The sequence below is a fragment of the Betta splendens genome, chromosome 17 (genome assembly GCF_900634795.4).
Source record: "Betta splendens chromosome 17, fBetSpl5.4, whole genome shotgun sequence".
NCBI classification, from domain to species: Eukaryota; Metazoa; Chordata; class Actinopteri; order Anabantiformes; family Osphronemidae; genus Betta; species Betta splendens.
In genome coordinates, this window is record NC_040897.2 from 13,772,291 (window position 1) to 13,787,109 (window position 14,819).

The window sequence follows — 14,819 nt, forward strand, 5'->3', positions numbered from 1 at the left end:
TGATGAAAACAGTTACACAACAGGCCAGAAGCACATCAGTTTAAACAAAATGAAAATGGTGCAAACCTGTGAAGCACAAGGGTTTTCCTGATGTACATCACTGACTCCTCCAGCAGGAGAAGCTACAGGACAAAAACTGAACAACACAATAGTTGACAGAGAACGTGCACATACTGAAGACTCCCATGTCATTCAATGCATTTTGAATTAACGTCTGAGGAATCAATTAAATAAGTGTTTCTTCTCTTTGTTTGAAGGTTCTGTTTCTTCACAACTTTCCAAGTGAGGTACTTACTTCAGTGTTATCTTGGTGCGTAGTGAAGGTTGTTTGCTCTATAACCCATACACTTGGCAGCCCTCGGTACTACGGCCTCCCTACCGGCAGGGGGCGCGCGGGCTGTCACCGGTCAATGTGTCTATACGGAAAGGGTCGTTAGCTTCTTTACAGTATTATGAATGAAAGTCGGTTCTTTGAATTTACCTCTCATCTTGCTGTTATTGAACATTAATAACAAGGTGCCGGGAGCGAGCTGAACTAAGCTCGTACAAATTAGTTCAAGATGTCTGCGAGTGCCGTGTACGTGTTAGATCTAAAAGGAAAGGTAAGATAACGGTGCACCCTGCTAGCTTGCTAAGCTAACGTCGGCTAGCTGGCTAACACATTCTTCAGTGACAACACATGATGTGGCTCAATCTGCAGTTTGCTAGCTAATGTGTCAGCACGGTTTTAAACGCCGTGTCAGGACTGGAGTTTGATATTTGCCCCTGAGCTTGTAGGTCGTAATCATATGATATTTAAAACTGAAAAGTAGCGATAATACATGTGGCCAGCTGTTAGCAGGAAATGTGAAGAGGTTACGAAGCTAACTTCACCTATCTGGTACATCAAATATACAAATGCAAAGCTGAATAATAACATAATACTACTTAACGACATTTCAAGTGTACTTGTTAAGGTATGAAGAAAATGTCATGGGTATTAATGCCGGAAAAGTAGTAAAAAAACAAGTACTCATTCTATTTGATTGTCAATTAGATCTTAATTTTTAATTTTTTTTAAATTTATCTGACACTTCTAGATGTCTTGTGCAAAACATCACATTGCTGCACAGTGCTAAACGTGTGTCTAACAGGTCCTGGTGTGCCGAAACTACCGGGGAGATGTGGACATGTCAGAGATTGAGCACTTCATGACCCTTCTGATGGACAAAGAGGAGGAGGGGACCCTCTCTCCTATCCTGGCCCATGGCGGAGTCCGCTTTATGTGGATTAAACACAATAACCTCTACCGTATCCTTGTCATCCTCCATGCTGTATTTGTACCCAAGCAACTGCTCTGCACTTGGTTTTGCATCTCTTTTGTTTAAGTTTCTTAACCTACAACACAACAGTGGTTGCAACATCCAAGAAAAATGCTAGCGTCTCGCTGGTCTTTTCCTTCTTGTACAAAATTGTCCAGGTATGTTTGGGTGCTCTGGAATATACAGCACCAACAAAGTTATGCACTGAACATTAACAGCGATGGAGAGTGTATTTTCAAATGGTATTTGTGTTCATTAGGTTTTTTCAGAGTATTTCAAAGAGTTAGAGGAAGAGAGTATTCGCGATAACTTTGTTATCATATATGAGTTGATGGATGAACTGATGGACTTCGGCTATCCTCAGACCACTGACAGCAAGATTCTGCAAGAGTGAGTGTTATTTTTTTGCCTCTTTTTCTCCAGGCCTAATTTTTTGTTGACAACTTTCTCAATGTGTCGTTTTTGATTATTATGAAGTGTATGAAACAGGGGTGTCCCTAGTCCCTGAGGGCCATAGTTAATTATGTAGATTAACCAGATAGATAGACAGACAGACACACGCAGTTTACAGGATTTGTGGCTTTGTAATTCTGGATTTTCCCAGATGTTCTGAGTTCAACCATCTGTCAGTTCAGTCATTCCTACCATAACAGTCTCAGTTCTTCTTTGATGCTTTCTGGGAATTTGCCACCGCAGACATGCCATTTCCAGTTTTGCTTCACATTGTTTATATTTTTCTTTCTCAGATACATAACCCAGGAGGGTCACAAGCTAGACACTGGTGCCCCACGACCTCCTGCCACAGTCACCAACGCAGTCTCTTGGAGGTCAGAGGGTATCAAGTACAGGAAGAACGAGGTCTTCCTGGACGTCATTGAATCAGTCAACCTCCTGGTAAGAACTCCTTGTTTTAGAAGCACTGTGTTGCTTAAGGGATACCGGTCACTGACTTTGTAAACTTCCTCCCTGCATGCGTCACAACAGAGTCAATCAGTGTTTTGGTGTCTCTTGGCCTTTTTTACACCTTGACACTTTTATTTCCTCCATTGTTTAGGTTAGTGCCAATGGTAATGTTCTACGCAGTGAGATCGTTGGCTCCATTAAGATGCGAGTCTTCCTATCTGGAATGCCCGAGTTGCGGCTGGGCCTTAATGATAAGGTTCTGTTTGAAAACACTGGACGTGAGTTCTCACCTTTTCCAATTGTCTTGTTCAAATTATTTGAGGTATATGGGAGAAGGAGGTGTCGGATAGAAGTTATGATTACACTAATAATGTAAATTTTGTAATTTTATAAATAAACATTATATGTATCTAATACCTCAAGTTGATGAGAGGGAAAAACATAATTAAATTACTTATATCTATGTAGGAGGGAAGAGTAAATCAGTAGAGCTGGAGGACGTGAAGTTTCACCAGTGTGTCCGCCTGTCTCGCTTTGAGAATGACCGCACAATCTCCTTCATCCCTCCGGATGGAGAGTTTGAGCTCATGTCTTACCGCCTCAACACTCACGTAAGTACTATAGGGTAAACACGTTTGCACCAAAGTAAGACTGACCCTTGTTCAAGAGTAAAGACAGAAATTGTCTGATAACTGTGAAGTTCATGTGTTTTATGTTGTAAATACATTTCTACACACAACTCCTAACCTATGGGGTCACCATCAAATTTGCCTTTGCACAAATGAAACAAAAAAGCTGTATTCTCAACAATATAAAGTGCCTGCTATAGTCAGAAACTTTGTGTCAGAAAAGTTAAAACTGGACTCTGGTTCTCAATAAATGTTTCACAATACTGTTACCAGTAAGCTTGTGGAAAGGGAAGGAAGTACATTTAAATGAAGGAGTTTTCCAATTGTAGCTTTTTGCAATTCTTATAGATGAATCTGAAGTTGCGCTGCGACTGACAACATATACCTGAGGTTACAGTCTTGAAGATGTGCATAATTTATTTCATTTTTGGCTTATAATACTACAAAGGCACGTTTCATGCATTCCATGTTTTAATATGTACAGACAGTCTTGTATCAGTCTTTTTTCAGCTAAACTGTTGCTATCTTATGGATAAACATGTTTATCCATAAGATAGTATTAATTAGTTTCCTCGAGTTTGTATAATTAAATGTTGAGTTTTGTGTAGTAACAACTACTGCCCACTAGGTGGTGACTCTGTCACTTTTGATTTTTAAACTGGTATGCTGTTACATTCAGATATTTCTGTTGTGTATGTTTCAGGTGAAGCCCTTGATCTGGATTGAATCTGTAATTGAGAAGCATTCCCACAGTCGCATTGAGTACATGATTAAGGTATGGCACTTGGGGTTGTGTCCTTTGTAGCATTGTTGATGCTGCTTTTAACAGGGTTTCATAATTACTGAATAGGTTCTGAGGTGTGCTCATTTCAGGAGCTAGCATTTACTGTAATGATTTTCAGAGATATTATTTATGTGGCATGTCATGTTGCCGTGAGTGACTATATAAGATTATACAGTCATTCAGTCATTAAACCCTGGTTTAATCCTGTTCAGGTGGGACTCTTTAATAAACCTGACCTGCTTGTTTTGCATCTTAGGCAAAGAGTCAATTTAAAAGGCGTTCCACTGCTAACAACGTGGAGATCCACATTCCTGTGCCAACTGACGCCGACTCACCCAAATTCAAGACCACGGTGGGCAGCGTGAAGTGGGTGCCTGAGAACAGCGAGATCGTCTGGTCAATTAAGTCCTTTCCTGTGAGCATTACGAATTACTGTAGAATCCAATGTCAGGGTTTAGGCTTGCAGTATTATAGTTATTATCCCAGACAATCATTTCTGCATTTGGCACTTAATCTACATCATCTTTCAATTTATTATATTAATTAAAATGAATAAAACATTAAAATCTTTAAAGCATTATTTTGTTAAAACTTTAAGAACTTTTCCAGAGATCGTTAGAATATCAACCTTGTAAGACTTGTGCTTTGGTTGCGTGTCAAAGAGTTTGTGTCTTGACTTGTCACAGGGCGGAAAGGAGTATTTGATGCGAGCCCACTTTGGTCTGCCAAGTGTAGAGGCTGAAGATAAAGAGGGAAAACCACCAATCAGTGTCAAGTTTGAGATCCCATACTTCACCACCTCAGGCATCCAGGTATGTCTTCCTTACACACACACACACACACACACACACACACACACACACACACACACACACACACACACACACACACACACACACACACAAACAAACAACCTACCTAATGTGTTTACTTATTTATTTAGGTAACCATGTGGGAGCAGACTAAAGCACACACAGTTTCTGATTGCCATGCAGCGCATACGCAGGCGTAGTTAGAAGTCTTTGTGTTTTTTCGTCATCCTGGATTCAGTATTCATGGCATGTGGCACTCTTGCGTCCTCTCTCTCCCTGGAGCTGGAATTTTAACAATTTATGTGTCCTGTAGTTGGCCACAGGGGGCAGTAAGGCAGCACACTTTGACTGTGTTATAGTAGAGCATGTCAGAGAGGAACTGCTCTTCAACTTTAGCTTCTCCCTTCCTCTTCATAATAGTAATAGAAAACATCATTCACTACAGGTAAGTACATTCATTGGACTTTGATTGTGAGTCACATAAGAGAGAAGCGAGCATTTTCCCCCCACATTTGGATGGAAACTGTTGACTGACCACAGACTCACACAGATGTGCAGCATACAGTGTATAATCACAGTTGTCCGGTGATTATATGTGTCGCACCACAGTAACACAAAATAAAGGTTTCCCATGTCTTGATGAGAGGAAACAATGGAAACGCAACAAAATTCATCTGAAAATATCAGCATTACGATAGAGCAGCTTTTATCTGATACATTACATTCTCATAGTTAACCCTCAGTTTTACATTAACTAGACCTTATTAAACATTGTGCTTTATTATCTAAGGCAAGCAGTCCTACCTGACCTACTCTCAGGGATCAAGTGTTATTTAAACCAGGCGTTGTAAAATTCAAGCATATTTTTAAAGAAAAAACTGGTTTACCTGGAACATTTCACAAGATGTCGAAGAAAATCTGATTTGCTAAACATCCAAGATGGATCATGACAGAACATTACTTATAAGTTATGACATAAGTACTGGTATACGATGCAGTTTGTACATTTGTTAAAACAAAATGAAATTTCAAGCATTAAACTTCAGAGAAACTAAACACGGAGAATCTAAATTATATTTACATCTAAACCTTGAACACGTTCTTTGGCTCCCATCATACTGTTGACAGTCTGCTTTAAATCACAGTTAATTTTATGTGACTTTCTTGCCTACACACTCTAATTAGTTCCTAACCTTTAATACTGGTTTCTGTATGACATTGCAAGAAGCAATATTTTCCAACTTTTCCACATTTCCTATCATAGTCAATAAAACATTATTAAGTTGGACATTGTGCAGCCCACTCGGAAATGAGACGCTCAAACCCAATTCAATTGAAATATATGATATTTGTAATTGGGGAGGGAATGACGGTATAAAAATTCCTGCCATTTTCCAAGGTAATTTGACAGCTGTTAAAAATAATGTCTTTTTCCTTCCATTCAAATGATCACCAATCCATAAATGAGCAAAAGCACAAATAACAGCAGCTGTGTAAAGTCATGTAAAGAGGCAGGTGTGGAGTTTGCACATCAAGGAGATTCTGCTACTGTTAATTTAAAATGGGACTTTTTATTGTCGTGTTTGTGTATATATATAATGTTATAATTTACACAGTAGCTCATTCAGCCTTTGTAGGTCTGATTACCATTGCTCATCGTTTGGTGCAATAGCAAGCGAGGTTTGGTGATGGATCCTCTTTTTGTGTTTTTTTTTTTTTTACAAACCAATGCTGACTCTTATTCAAACACAATGAAACTAAATGTTTCCTGTTCACTTCAAACTGGACACACCCTATATCATTACCAGTATTAGCAGGACCTCATCGTTGAATGCATTTTCATTTAAACCATCTTAAAGACGGTACAAGAACTTGGATGGTCTTGGATCCTCCTAAACACCACAATGCACATTTCTGCTGAGTGCTAGAAATGATGGGAAAAAAATGCCACCATGTTGTGAGATCTCACAAACGATCTATTAAGAACTATATTCCCATCAAACTCTTGCGTCAAGCCCGGACCCTTTTCTTTATTACAGGGTAAGGGCAGACTGGGTCTCAGGCTCAGATGCAGCTAGAAACATGACTGTACGTGTGAGAAGAGGCTGCAAAGTTTAATTAGATGCATGTAAATATCAAAGCATGAGAAAGTTCCTCTTAACTCTACCACTAAGTGTAGGGGAGCACATATGTGAAGTGTGTACAATGCACGTAACTGCACCTTGTAAATTTAATTGCAAATGGAGCAACCCGGCACTTTAGCCAAGTGGCAGTATGAGCAGAGTTGGGGTTACATTTTAAAATCTACCTACGAGGTGATGAGAATGCAAACAAGTTGGCAGATGCTTCTGGGGCCATAGCCCCTACCAAAAGCTTGATAAATCCAGACCACACATGTAGTCTGTACTTACTAAACGAGATACAACAAACATCCTCCTTTCCCCTTCTCATCTTACAAACCATAATGATATTCTGTGGAGGCTGGCTTTTGATGCTGTTTTGCTGAGTACGTACTCACGGTCAGGCCGACTGCATGTTTGGCTCCTGGGTTCAGGGAGAAGTGCTGTGCCGGCAAACTCGGTGATCCTGCGTCTTATGTGTTTGTCATCATGTGTCTGGTAGCCGAGGCGCTCTCTGGCTCTGACCTCACTGTGTAGTGGAAGGTAATAACAAGGCGGCCACTGCCGAGGCCTCGCCAGAGTCCGCCACCACTCGACCCACAAATTCCTGCCCTGTCTGTCCCTGCTTTCAGATGGGAACTGTCACGATGGAGACATGGTGGCATCTCCCACAGAGGGGTCATGCCAAACCTGACCCGTTCCCATCATTCAAGTAATTTCAACAACACGTATAGAAGCTGAAAAAGATCATATAAATCCAAAGGAGCCTTGGCAATACTTTGATTAAGGAGCAACAAGTTCAGGGTGGAATTATTAATTATTATTTAATTAACTTAATTTCATAACATTTAGTACAAATTGTTACAACATCAGTTTCTTCAACAGCTCCTTCCCCACCAGACTGGGGAAAACCATGCATGCAATCATGTTCAGTGATGTTCAGGATAGAACAGGTATTTTTAGCTGTTCTTCTCGACATTCGGCACTGTAACACTGCTCTGGTGAAATATCGGTTAATGCCTTGTGAAAGTTGTCTCTTGATTGTGCTGATGTGCATTTTTTTAAACTTGCTGGCCTCGAAAAACTCGGTTATGTAAATTAACAGTGTGTGCCTTGAAAGTTGTTTTTTAGCCGCTTCCCTCTTCTCAGTGTGACTCATACTACTGCTTCCTCATCAAAAACACTACTTACTATCAGCTCACCGCAATCTTAAAGGGGTATTCTGCTGCAACTTTATCTCTGTTCTGTTCTGAAATATTCTCATCAAGTTTGTTCCCATTTTGTGTTTTCTCCGGACAGGTGCGCTACCTGAAGATCATTGAGAAGAGTGGATATCAGGCTTTGCCGTGGGTGCGCTACATCACCCAAAACGGAGGTAGGTTAAGAGTTCACTGATGCTGAGTAGAGTGTAGAGTGCCCATATGTGCAGGCATTAGGCAACAGTTGGGCAATGCAGTGCAATGTGGTGGGAACTCACATTGTACTGATGCACTTCTATGAAAAGGGGATTCATTCTAGAACATGTGGCAACGTCCTGCGAAATGTGAGAAAGTGAACTTTTTTTTGTCGAGCTTTCCCGATCTTCACCAATGTTGCACATGTCGGCCTTTTTGCTAATGTTGCCATTAATTGCCAAACATCCTCCTCTCATTTCCTTTATATTATATTCAATCTGGGCGGAAAGCATCAGCTGCCTCGACTCGATTTCTCCTCGATTCTGTCTTTTCTCTGTACATTTGATTAAATCTCATCCATTTCCTCCCCAGATTACCAGCTCCGGACCCAGTAGGCAGCACGTCAGCCGGCAGTAGGCAGGTGGAAAGCAGAGGGGGTGGAGTAGTGATGCTAATGTGCTATCAATGGCAGGTGTCCATCACGAAACCACAGTATCTACATTTTGTGTTTGCATTAGTTGATGTTATATTCATTTCTGATCAATGCAATTATTAGATGGAACCTTCAGTTAGTAAGGTTAAATTGATTTATGTATGATTTACTACTGTGGGCCTCGTCATGTACGTGAGGCCAAGGAAAGCAGGAGTTTGTTGTATGTTTACATCCAACCATTGCAAATCTCTACACAATCTATGTGAGTGGGCCAAATGGCTTGATATCGGATGTTACATCTCTTATTTACTGTCCCTGTAGTCACCTCCACACAGGTCAATAACACACTTACATGAGTATTATTTTTTTCTTTTATATCTGAAGCTGCTTTTTTGTCAGAATTCTGTTTGTTGACTATCTGTATATATTTGTTACACATTAATGCCCTCAGTGTTATCAGTTTGATACTGTAAATTGATTTCATTTTATACCATCCTCCTTACGTGATGCCATTGAATGTCAAAGCAATGCCTTCCTGCTTGGCTGCTATGATTTCAATTTGCCAGTCTGAGTCCCTAGACATGCAGCTTTGCAAAAACTATTAGTCAGTGAGTTTAAGTTGCAGGTTAAAAAAAAATCCAAGTAAAAAAATGCTGTCCACCTGTTCCTGTTTTCCCTGTCTGTAACCGTGCTATTTTAAATCATTAAATGTCTATTTAGAGAAAACCGTTCCATTGCATGATGCGTCATTACTTATGTGATGTCACGGCACAGTGAGCTGTCCTCTGCAGGCACCTGTCCGACAGTCTGAGGAGGAAATGCTTAACAGTGGGGAAAACTCTGTCGAGAGACACAGAGTGAGGGGGGTTTCCTGTGTCAGGCCTGCGGTTGGAGCTAACCCTGCACGGTTCTTTCCATTCCATCCTGGAGGTCCTTTCAAACAGTGTGGCTCTTAATACCCCAGGTCTGTAATGTCATAGACAACTGAGAGCCAGCCCTCCGTAAACATGCAGGAGATCTGGGAAGGATGTGACTCAAACTGCGGTCAACCATCACAGACGTGCTAGAAAGAATCGTAGGATGGACTAAAACAGACCTTCTATTGTTCAGGTCATTCAGACTGCAGCGGCCCTGCATGAGGTCATTATGTAAATGTGTCTGCGATACTCTAAATTTACCACAAGCAGGTGAGTTGAGTACTTATTACTCAACACAAGTTAGTCTTGATTTTATCATATTATTCCTGGAAGCATCTGTTTTGCTCAAACACTTACACAGCGGCTGTGCTGAGCCTGGGAACATGTAATTCACTTTCTAAACTGGTAAAAAGGATTTCAATAGTCTGCCCTCCTCAAAAAGTATTACACTCATCAATCAATCAATTAATCAGTGTACTTTTTTTATCCTCCACACAATCCGTTCTGTTCTAGCATTAAAAAACTTATGTTTAAGTTGCATTTTTCTTTCTCAGTTTATAATCAGAAAATGTGTTAATTTTGCTACACAAGAAAAAAAAACAATCCTACATGTTGTACTTGATCCTTTGTGTTCTTGGTCTTTGGTGACAGATTTTTTGATTTTTGATAAACTCGTGTTGAATGTGCTGATCTGCATGTGGATACATGCCCTATCTATGGTATGAGACTGGTAATGACATCTACTCAGACTGGATTACATTTATCTCATCAACTGTCTGGGCTCAGAAAAGCTCTGCTTGTGGACCTTTTGATCATTTTTAATGGTTTGCCAACTTATTACTACAGGCATAAGTTGAAATCCCTACGACACAGCTGCTGCTAGTGGCCAGTGTGTGCTCTCGCTCACTGGGGAACAGACTCTGTGATACTTGGCTGAGCGTGTGAATATAGTATTTGGCACTTGATGAGAAGATTGCATTCGAGAAGCATATGAGGACTCAGAGGGAAGGCTTGACAAGCCTCGTGTTGCAAGACTGCTTACACAAGGGTTGCTGCAATACAACATGAGTATCCTCTTTCATATTCACAAATATTGAAGACAAATATATACTCTTAACCAAGATTAACTATGATTATGCACAACTTCTTCATTTGTAAACACGTGTCTATCTATAATTCCAAATTCCAAACACTGTCCATCTATAATTCCAAATGGGAGTGCTGTCCAGCTGTCACTGCAAAGGTCACCAGTTCATCACCAGTTTAGTTTCCTGGCCTAAAATACCTTAGGGGCCAGAAGGCCACAAAATCAACTATTTAATGTAGACTTTCAATTTGATTCAACAATACAAACTGCAAGTGTTGTTTTAACAGCATTGATTTAATAACGAGGTCACATACCGTTCCTGCTTCGTTTTTACTTTGATCTGTCCAAGAACAAAATACCTGCACATTCCATGCCTACAGCGGAACAAGTCAGGTGAACAGACAGAGCAGACGTTTCACCTTTCCCCTGAGGTGATTGTGTGGTTGCCATGTCAACCGTACTGTGTTGTCACTGATTTTACGTTAGTTGCAATGGAAAATAACTATGGTTACTTAACAGCGTGATGAAACAACAGGTATTGGCCTGACAGCGTGGCAGTGTCAACTTTAATCACAGGTGTGCCACGAGGAACCCTGTGTTTATCCACACACGGAACCCTGGCGCCTAGCAACCGAGGGAAATCCTCTGGTGTCGCATCAGGACTCTGATCCCTGCGTGACGTCAAGGCAGGTCGTTCCCCTCTCAGGCACGCACGGTGCCCCATAATCATCTGTGTGAAGTCTCTCACCCTCCGTTGTGAAATGCGAAAAGCTGATGAGTCACTTTGAGACAAAGTGCAGAAAAGGTTTCTTACTATAGGTGAAGCCGCAGAATGTGAGCGACTTCCTCCCACAGAAACCTGAAATAGTTGTTATGCTGGTTGAAAACTACCGGGAGCTCAGTGTGTGGTCCAGGCTGGCTGAGGGTATTCCTAAAGTGGAGGAAAGTTTCCAGTGTAGACTTTAGAACAATATTTCCTTAAAAAGCCTATAGCTGCGTGTTGGGCTATCGTGGCCTTGAGGCACTGTCGTAATCCCTCAGTCTCCGCAGCCCACATCGCTGACAGATAAGAGTGCCGAGACATCCTGGTGCAGTACGTGACAGCTCTACATCACAGCTTTCACATTTGGTTAATTAGTTCTAGTGTTAGTGTGTCAAGGTGCACATCCGGGTAAATACCTGGCACCCTTGCTATATTTACTTCTCATAAAAAAAAAGATCTGATTAACAGGTGTTTTGCTCTATCTCTGCATTGGAAACTGACTCATCAGAAGTAGGGTCCAAAGTCTGAAACATCAGCGAGTAGCGTGGCGCACATACAACTTTACTCATCTCATCATGCGCACACCATATTATTATGGACTACTAGAGCAATGGGTCCCAACCTGTGGGTCCAACCCCCCAAAGAGTGAGTGGGTGGTCCTTAAAATACATCTCCTGATATATCTTGGGACCACCCTAGAGAAGAAGGCCCCAAAATATATCAAGGGGGTCAGCAGATGATTAAAGGGATGAGAAAGGAAAAACTGTTTAATATAGTCTATTTTCTTACTTTTTTCAAATGTTTGTTTTTTCTCTCAAGTACTGGATATTGACCCATTTTTAGGTTTCTACCAAGCAGCTCTGAGAAGCTCTTTTCTCTGTAACGGTGCTCCAGGCTAAACTCTTATGTGTCATCATGCAACGTGCTCATAATGACAGTGGCATGCAGGCATAACGATTTCTGCATTCACGTCATTCACACATAAACGCATCAGAACTCAATGTTCACACTTCAACTTGAAAATAAACAGAAACACTGAGAAATGCAGTCACACCAAAGCGTGCCATGTAAATATTCATTTATATCATCAAACTCCACATCCTGGCTGCTAAGGGAAAGTCAACAAACAACCCAGTAGTAGGATTCATCTTCTGAGGACTATGAATGTTGGTCCAACTGAGTTTGTTTTTCTGAATTGTTTGCATCACAATCATTTGTTTTTTAGGAAAAATAAAGAAAAATGACACTATTTATAAGTGATACCCAAAGACTATAACTTGTGATATGGAATCAGCTGTTTGATGTTGTCTGAAGTGTCACATACATGTGTCATCCTACCTTTTACAAACACTTTAACTATTTATATACTCACACTCATATATTTATACTGTAACGTAAGACAGTCATCGTGTACATTACGTGTATTACACAGTGAGCTCAGTTCACATTCAATGGAATTCTGACTTCATCTCTTTCAGCTTCAGAGTCCCGCTGCTTGTTTTTCTGGGAAACTCTGATGGTATCCAAAATAAAACCGGCACGCACCGTGCACTGTCAGCGGAGCCGTGTTGGTTTTGTCAGTCAGTAAATGTGTCAATGTTATACTAACACTGAAAGCAGAGACAAAAGACACAGCTTTCAAAACATGCCCCGGGTACTGTACTTCTTTAGACTCCGCATTTACCCCTTTCTCCTCTGTGCCGAGCTGCTACGGGGACATGACACGTTATGTGTAATGATGTTTTTCCAGAGACTGGGAAGAATAATGTTTGAACAATGAATTTCACTCACAACTGTTCATTTCTGAAAAGTAAGCACCCCCCAAAACAAATACAGATTTGCCAAAGGAAGCTCTCTTGAAAAAAATATGTCTTCCTCTTTCAAATACATAAAAGGATGCTAAACACTTAATTCACTCAGTGCTGGGTATAATTTATGTTGTATTGTAATAAAGGAAGTTGCTCGTTCTTTTCTGTGTCGACACAAAACTGTCAAAATAATGTTGCTCGGGGCAGCATGGTAATGGAGAAGTCTTTTCTTGAAGCACAATAGAGGGTAAAATCCTTGCCTGTTCTCTTTGAGAATGCACAGGACACCTGGCTGTTAGATGTAAGTTCAAAGGCTTGTAGGAGCTTTCAGCAACCTTCTGTTCTTGTTTCATATTCAGATGCAGAAAGACAAGTGCACTGGGAGCACAAGGACACCTTGCACTCTGGATAATGACAATTGCAGATCTTCAGCGGCGCTACAGTGGACAAACCGCTGCTTCAAATTACAATTTTAACGAGCTACAAGTCCACCGAATCAACATCTGGATATTATCTGAGCAGTAACAGCTGTAATAAACATCGACAGACTTGTAAGAAACCCCCTAATTCACTTTGATTGTGCCTTTTGGTTTTACTCCCTGCTACTGAAAATATTTGTGTTTTGCCTTCTCTCGCTCCTCTGGACATTTGATAGGCCTTGGACGCTGTCCGACATACTTTCTTCTGTCTTAATGCTCGCCCGCTGCACCAAATTATATTTTAGCACAAGTGCATGGCAACAGCAAAACAAAGAGGCACAAGATGGATTCCTTGGCCGACCACTTTTTGAATTACTGATCATGTAAAAACCCACTGTGGCTCCCAGATTGCAAACATCAGTCCTTGGAGCCTGCATTCAAACCAGTCCTCTAAATAGGCTTGTCTATTTCTGTTGGGCTGCGGGGGAAACATGTGTTTGACATCAGCATCACCCACTAGCCCTTTTTTAGCGGGGCTTCATTGTCCCCTTACGGCAACTCAATTCAGATTAATGGGTGACGATAGCTGAATACAAGGAGCACCGGTAATTACCATCAAATCAATGCTCTCACATTTGAGGAGAGCTCTGCCAACTGAGGTTAGGTGGTTTTTGGATCCACAGCATGTCTCATTTTGAATCTGTTTGGGATGCAGTTTATTCTAGCCCTGGATAGACAGCAACAAAGCAAACAAAGACACAAAGTACAGTGTGTCCCACGCCACAACAAACTCGCTGAAGCTATCAAGCCATGTACAACATGTTCAACATCAAAGGGCGCAGTCGGCTATAAATCAGCAAATTACTCAGAAACCTGATGCGCACTCACAGTTTGGGCAGGCGAAAGTGAACAAGCAAGTGCTGCTAAGAAGCTCATAATCAAAATACTCAACAGACAAATTGCTTCAGCTGTGCTGCTGACGGCCCAGTGGAAAAATGAAAGTAGCGCTAACAACTCACATGTGTATTTCGGCGAGGGACAACAACTTCTATTTCTTCATTTCATGAAATACTGACCCCAAACCTCATTCTAACCATTCTAACCCTACTTATGTTTGTATTTTGTTTTATTTATCTATATATAACCCTAACATCCACTGTTGTTTAAACTTATATATACTTGTACTTGTTTGACTTTGAACAGAAGCCGCACCACATGACAGGCACATGGACATTTGCGGTGCTGCGTGTCACACAGCCCTTTTGCGGTAAAGAAGCAAAATCTTCACATTATATGTGTCCACAACACAGCATCTTCTCTTTCTTTTGGACTTTTATGAATTTCCGTGACCCTAAGCTATATGTCAGCATAAAGTAGGACACAAGGACTTGTCTAGACTTCGGCTCTCTGGATGAAATGTTGGGATAAAACCCCTCCTGTTAAAGCAGG

General features: G+C 41.0%; 1 protein-coding gene and 1 long non-coding RNA gene across 3 annotated transcripts in view; one reads left to right on the top strand and one right to left on the bottom strand.

Moving 5' to 3' along the window:
- Nucleotides 1-14,819, bottom strand: part of LOC114844010 (uncharacterized) — a 36,783-nt gene that overhangs the window by 1,836 nt on the left and 20,128 nt on the right. The window contains exons 3-4 of the long non-coding RNA XR_003783670.3: nt 4,246-4,355; nt 67-3,991 (exon numbers count right to left, since the gene is read on the bottom strand). This is a non-coding gene — a long non-coding RNA (uncharacterized LOC114844010). The remainder of the gene's footprint in view (nt 1-66; nt 3,992-4,245; nt 4,356-14,819) is intronic.
- Nucleotides 463-9,105, top strand: ap1m1 (adaptor related protein complex 1 subunit mu 1). 2 transcript variants are annotated; one of them, XM_029130994.3, is made up of 12 exons: nt 463-602; nt 1,134-1,290; nt 1,392-1,459; nt 1,561-1,691; nt 2,048-2,195; nt 2,356-2,482; nt 2,673-2,815; nt 3,537-3,608; nt 3,874-4,032; nt 4,304-4,429; nt 7,849-7,924; nt 8,316-9,105. In XM_029130994.3, the coding sequence occupies exons 1-12, from the start codon at nt 561-563 to the stop codon at nt 8,336-8,338; spliced, it is 1,272 nt and encodes a 423-aa protein (XP_028986827.1). In that variant the 5' UTR covers nt 463-560; the 3' UTR covers nt 8,339-9,105. The 2 variants fall into 2 exon arrangements, with proteins under 2 accessions (XP_028986827.1, XP_028986828.1); XM_029130995.3 differs by lacking the exon at nt 463-602 and having other exon boundaries at nt 1,227-1,290; nt 1,392-1,461; nt 1,562-1,691.

Excerpts from the sequence above, each read along its gene's own strand:
- ap1m1 (XM_029130994.3), top strand. The coding sequence starts at position 561 with ATGTCTGCGAGTGCCGTGTACGTGTTAGATCTAAAAGGAAAG. Across the intron at positions 603-1,133 it reads TGTTAGATCTAAAAGGAAAG|GTCCTGGTGTGCCGAAACTA; the intron begins GTAAGATAACGG and ends TGTGTCTAACAG. Across the intron at positions 2,196-2,355 it reads TTGAATCAGTCAACCTCCTG|GTTAGTGCCAATGGTAATGT; the intron begins GTAAGAACTCCT and ends TCCATTGTTTAG.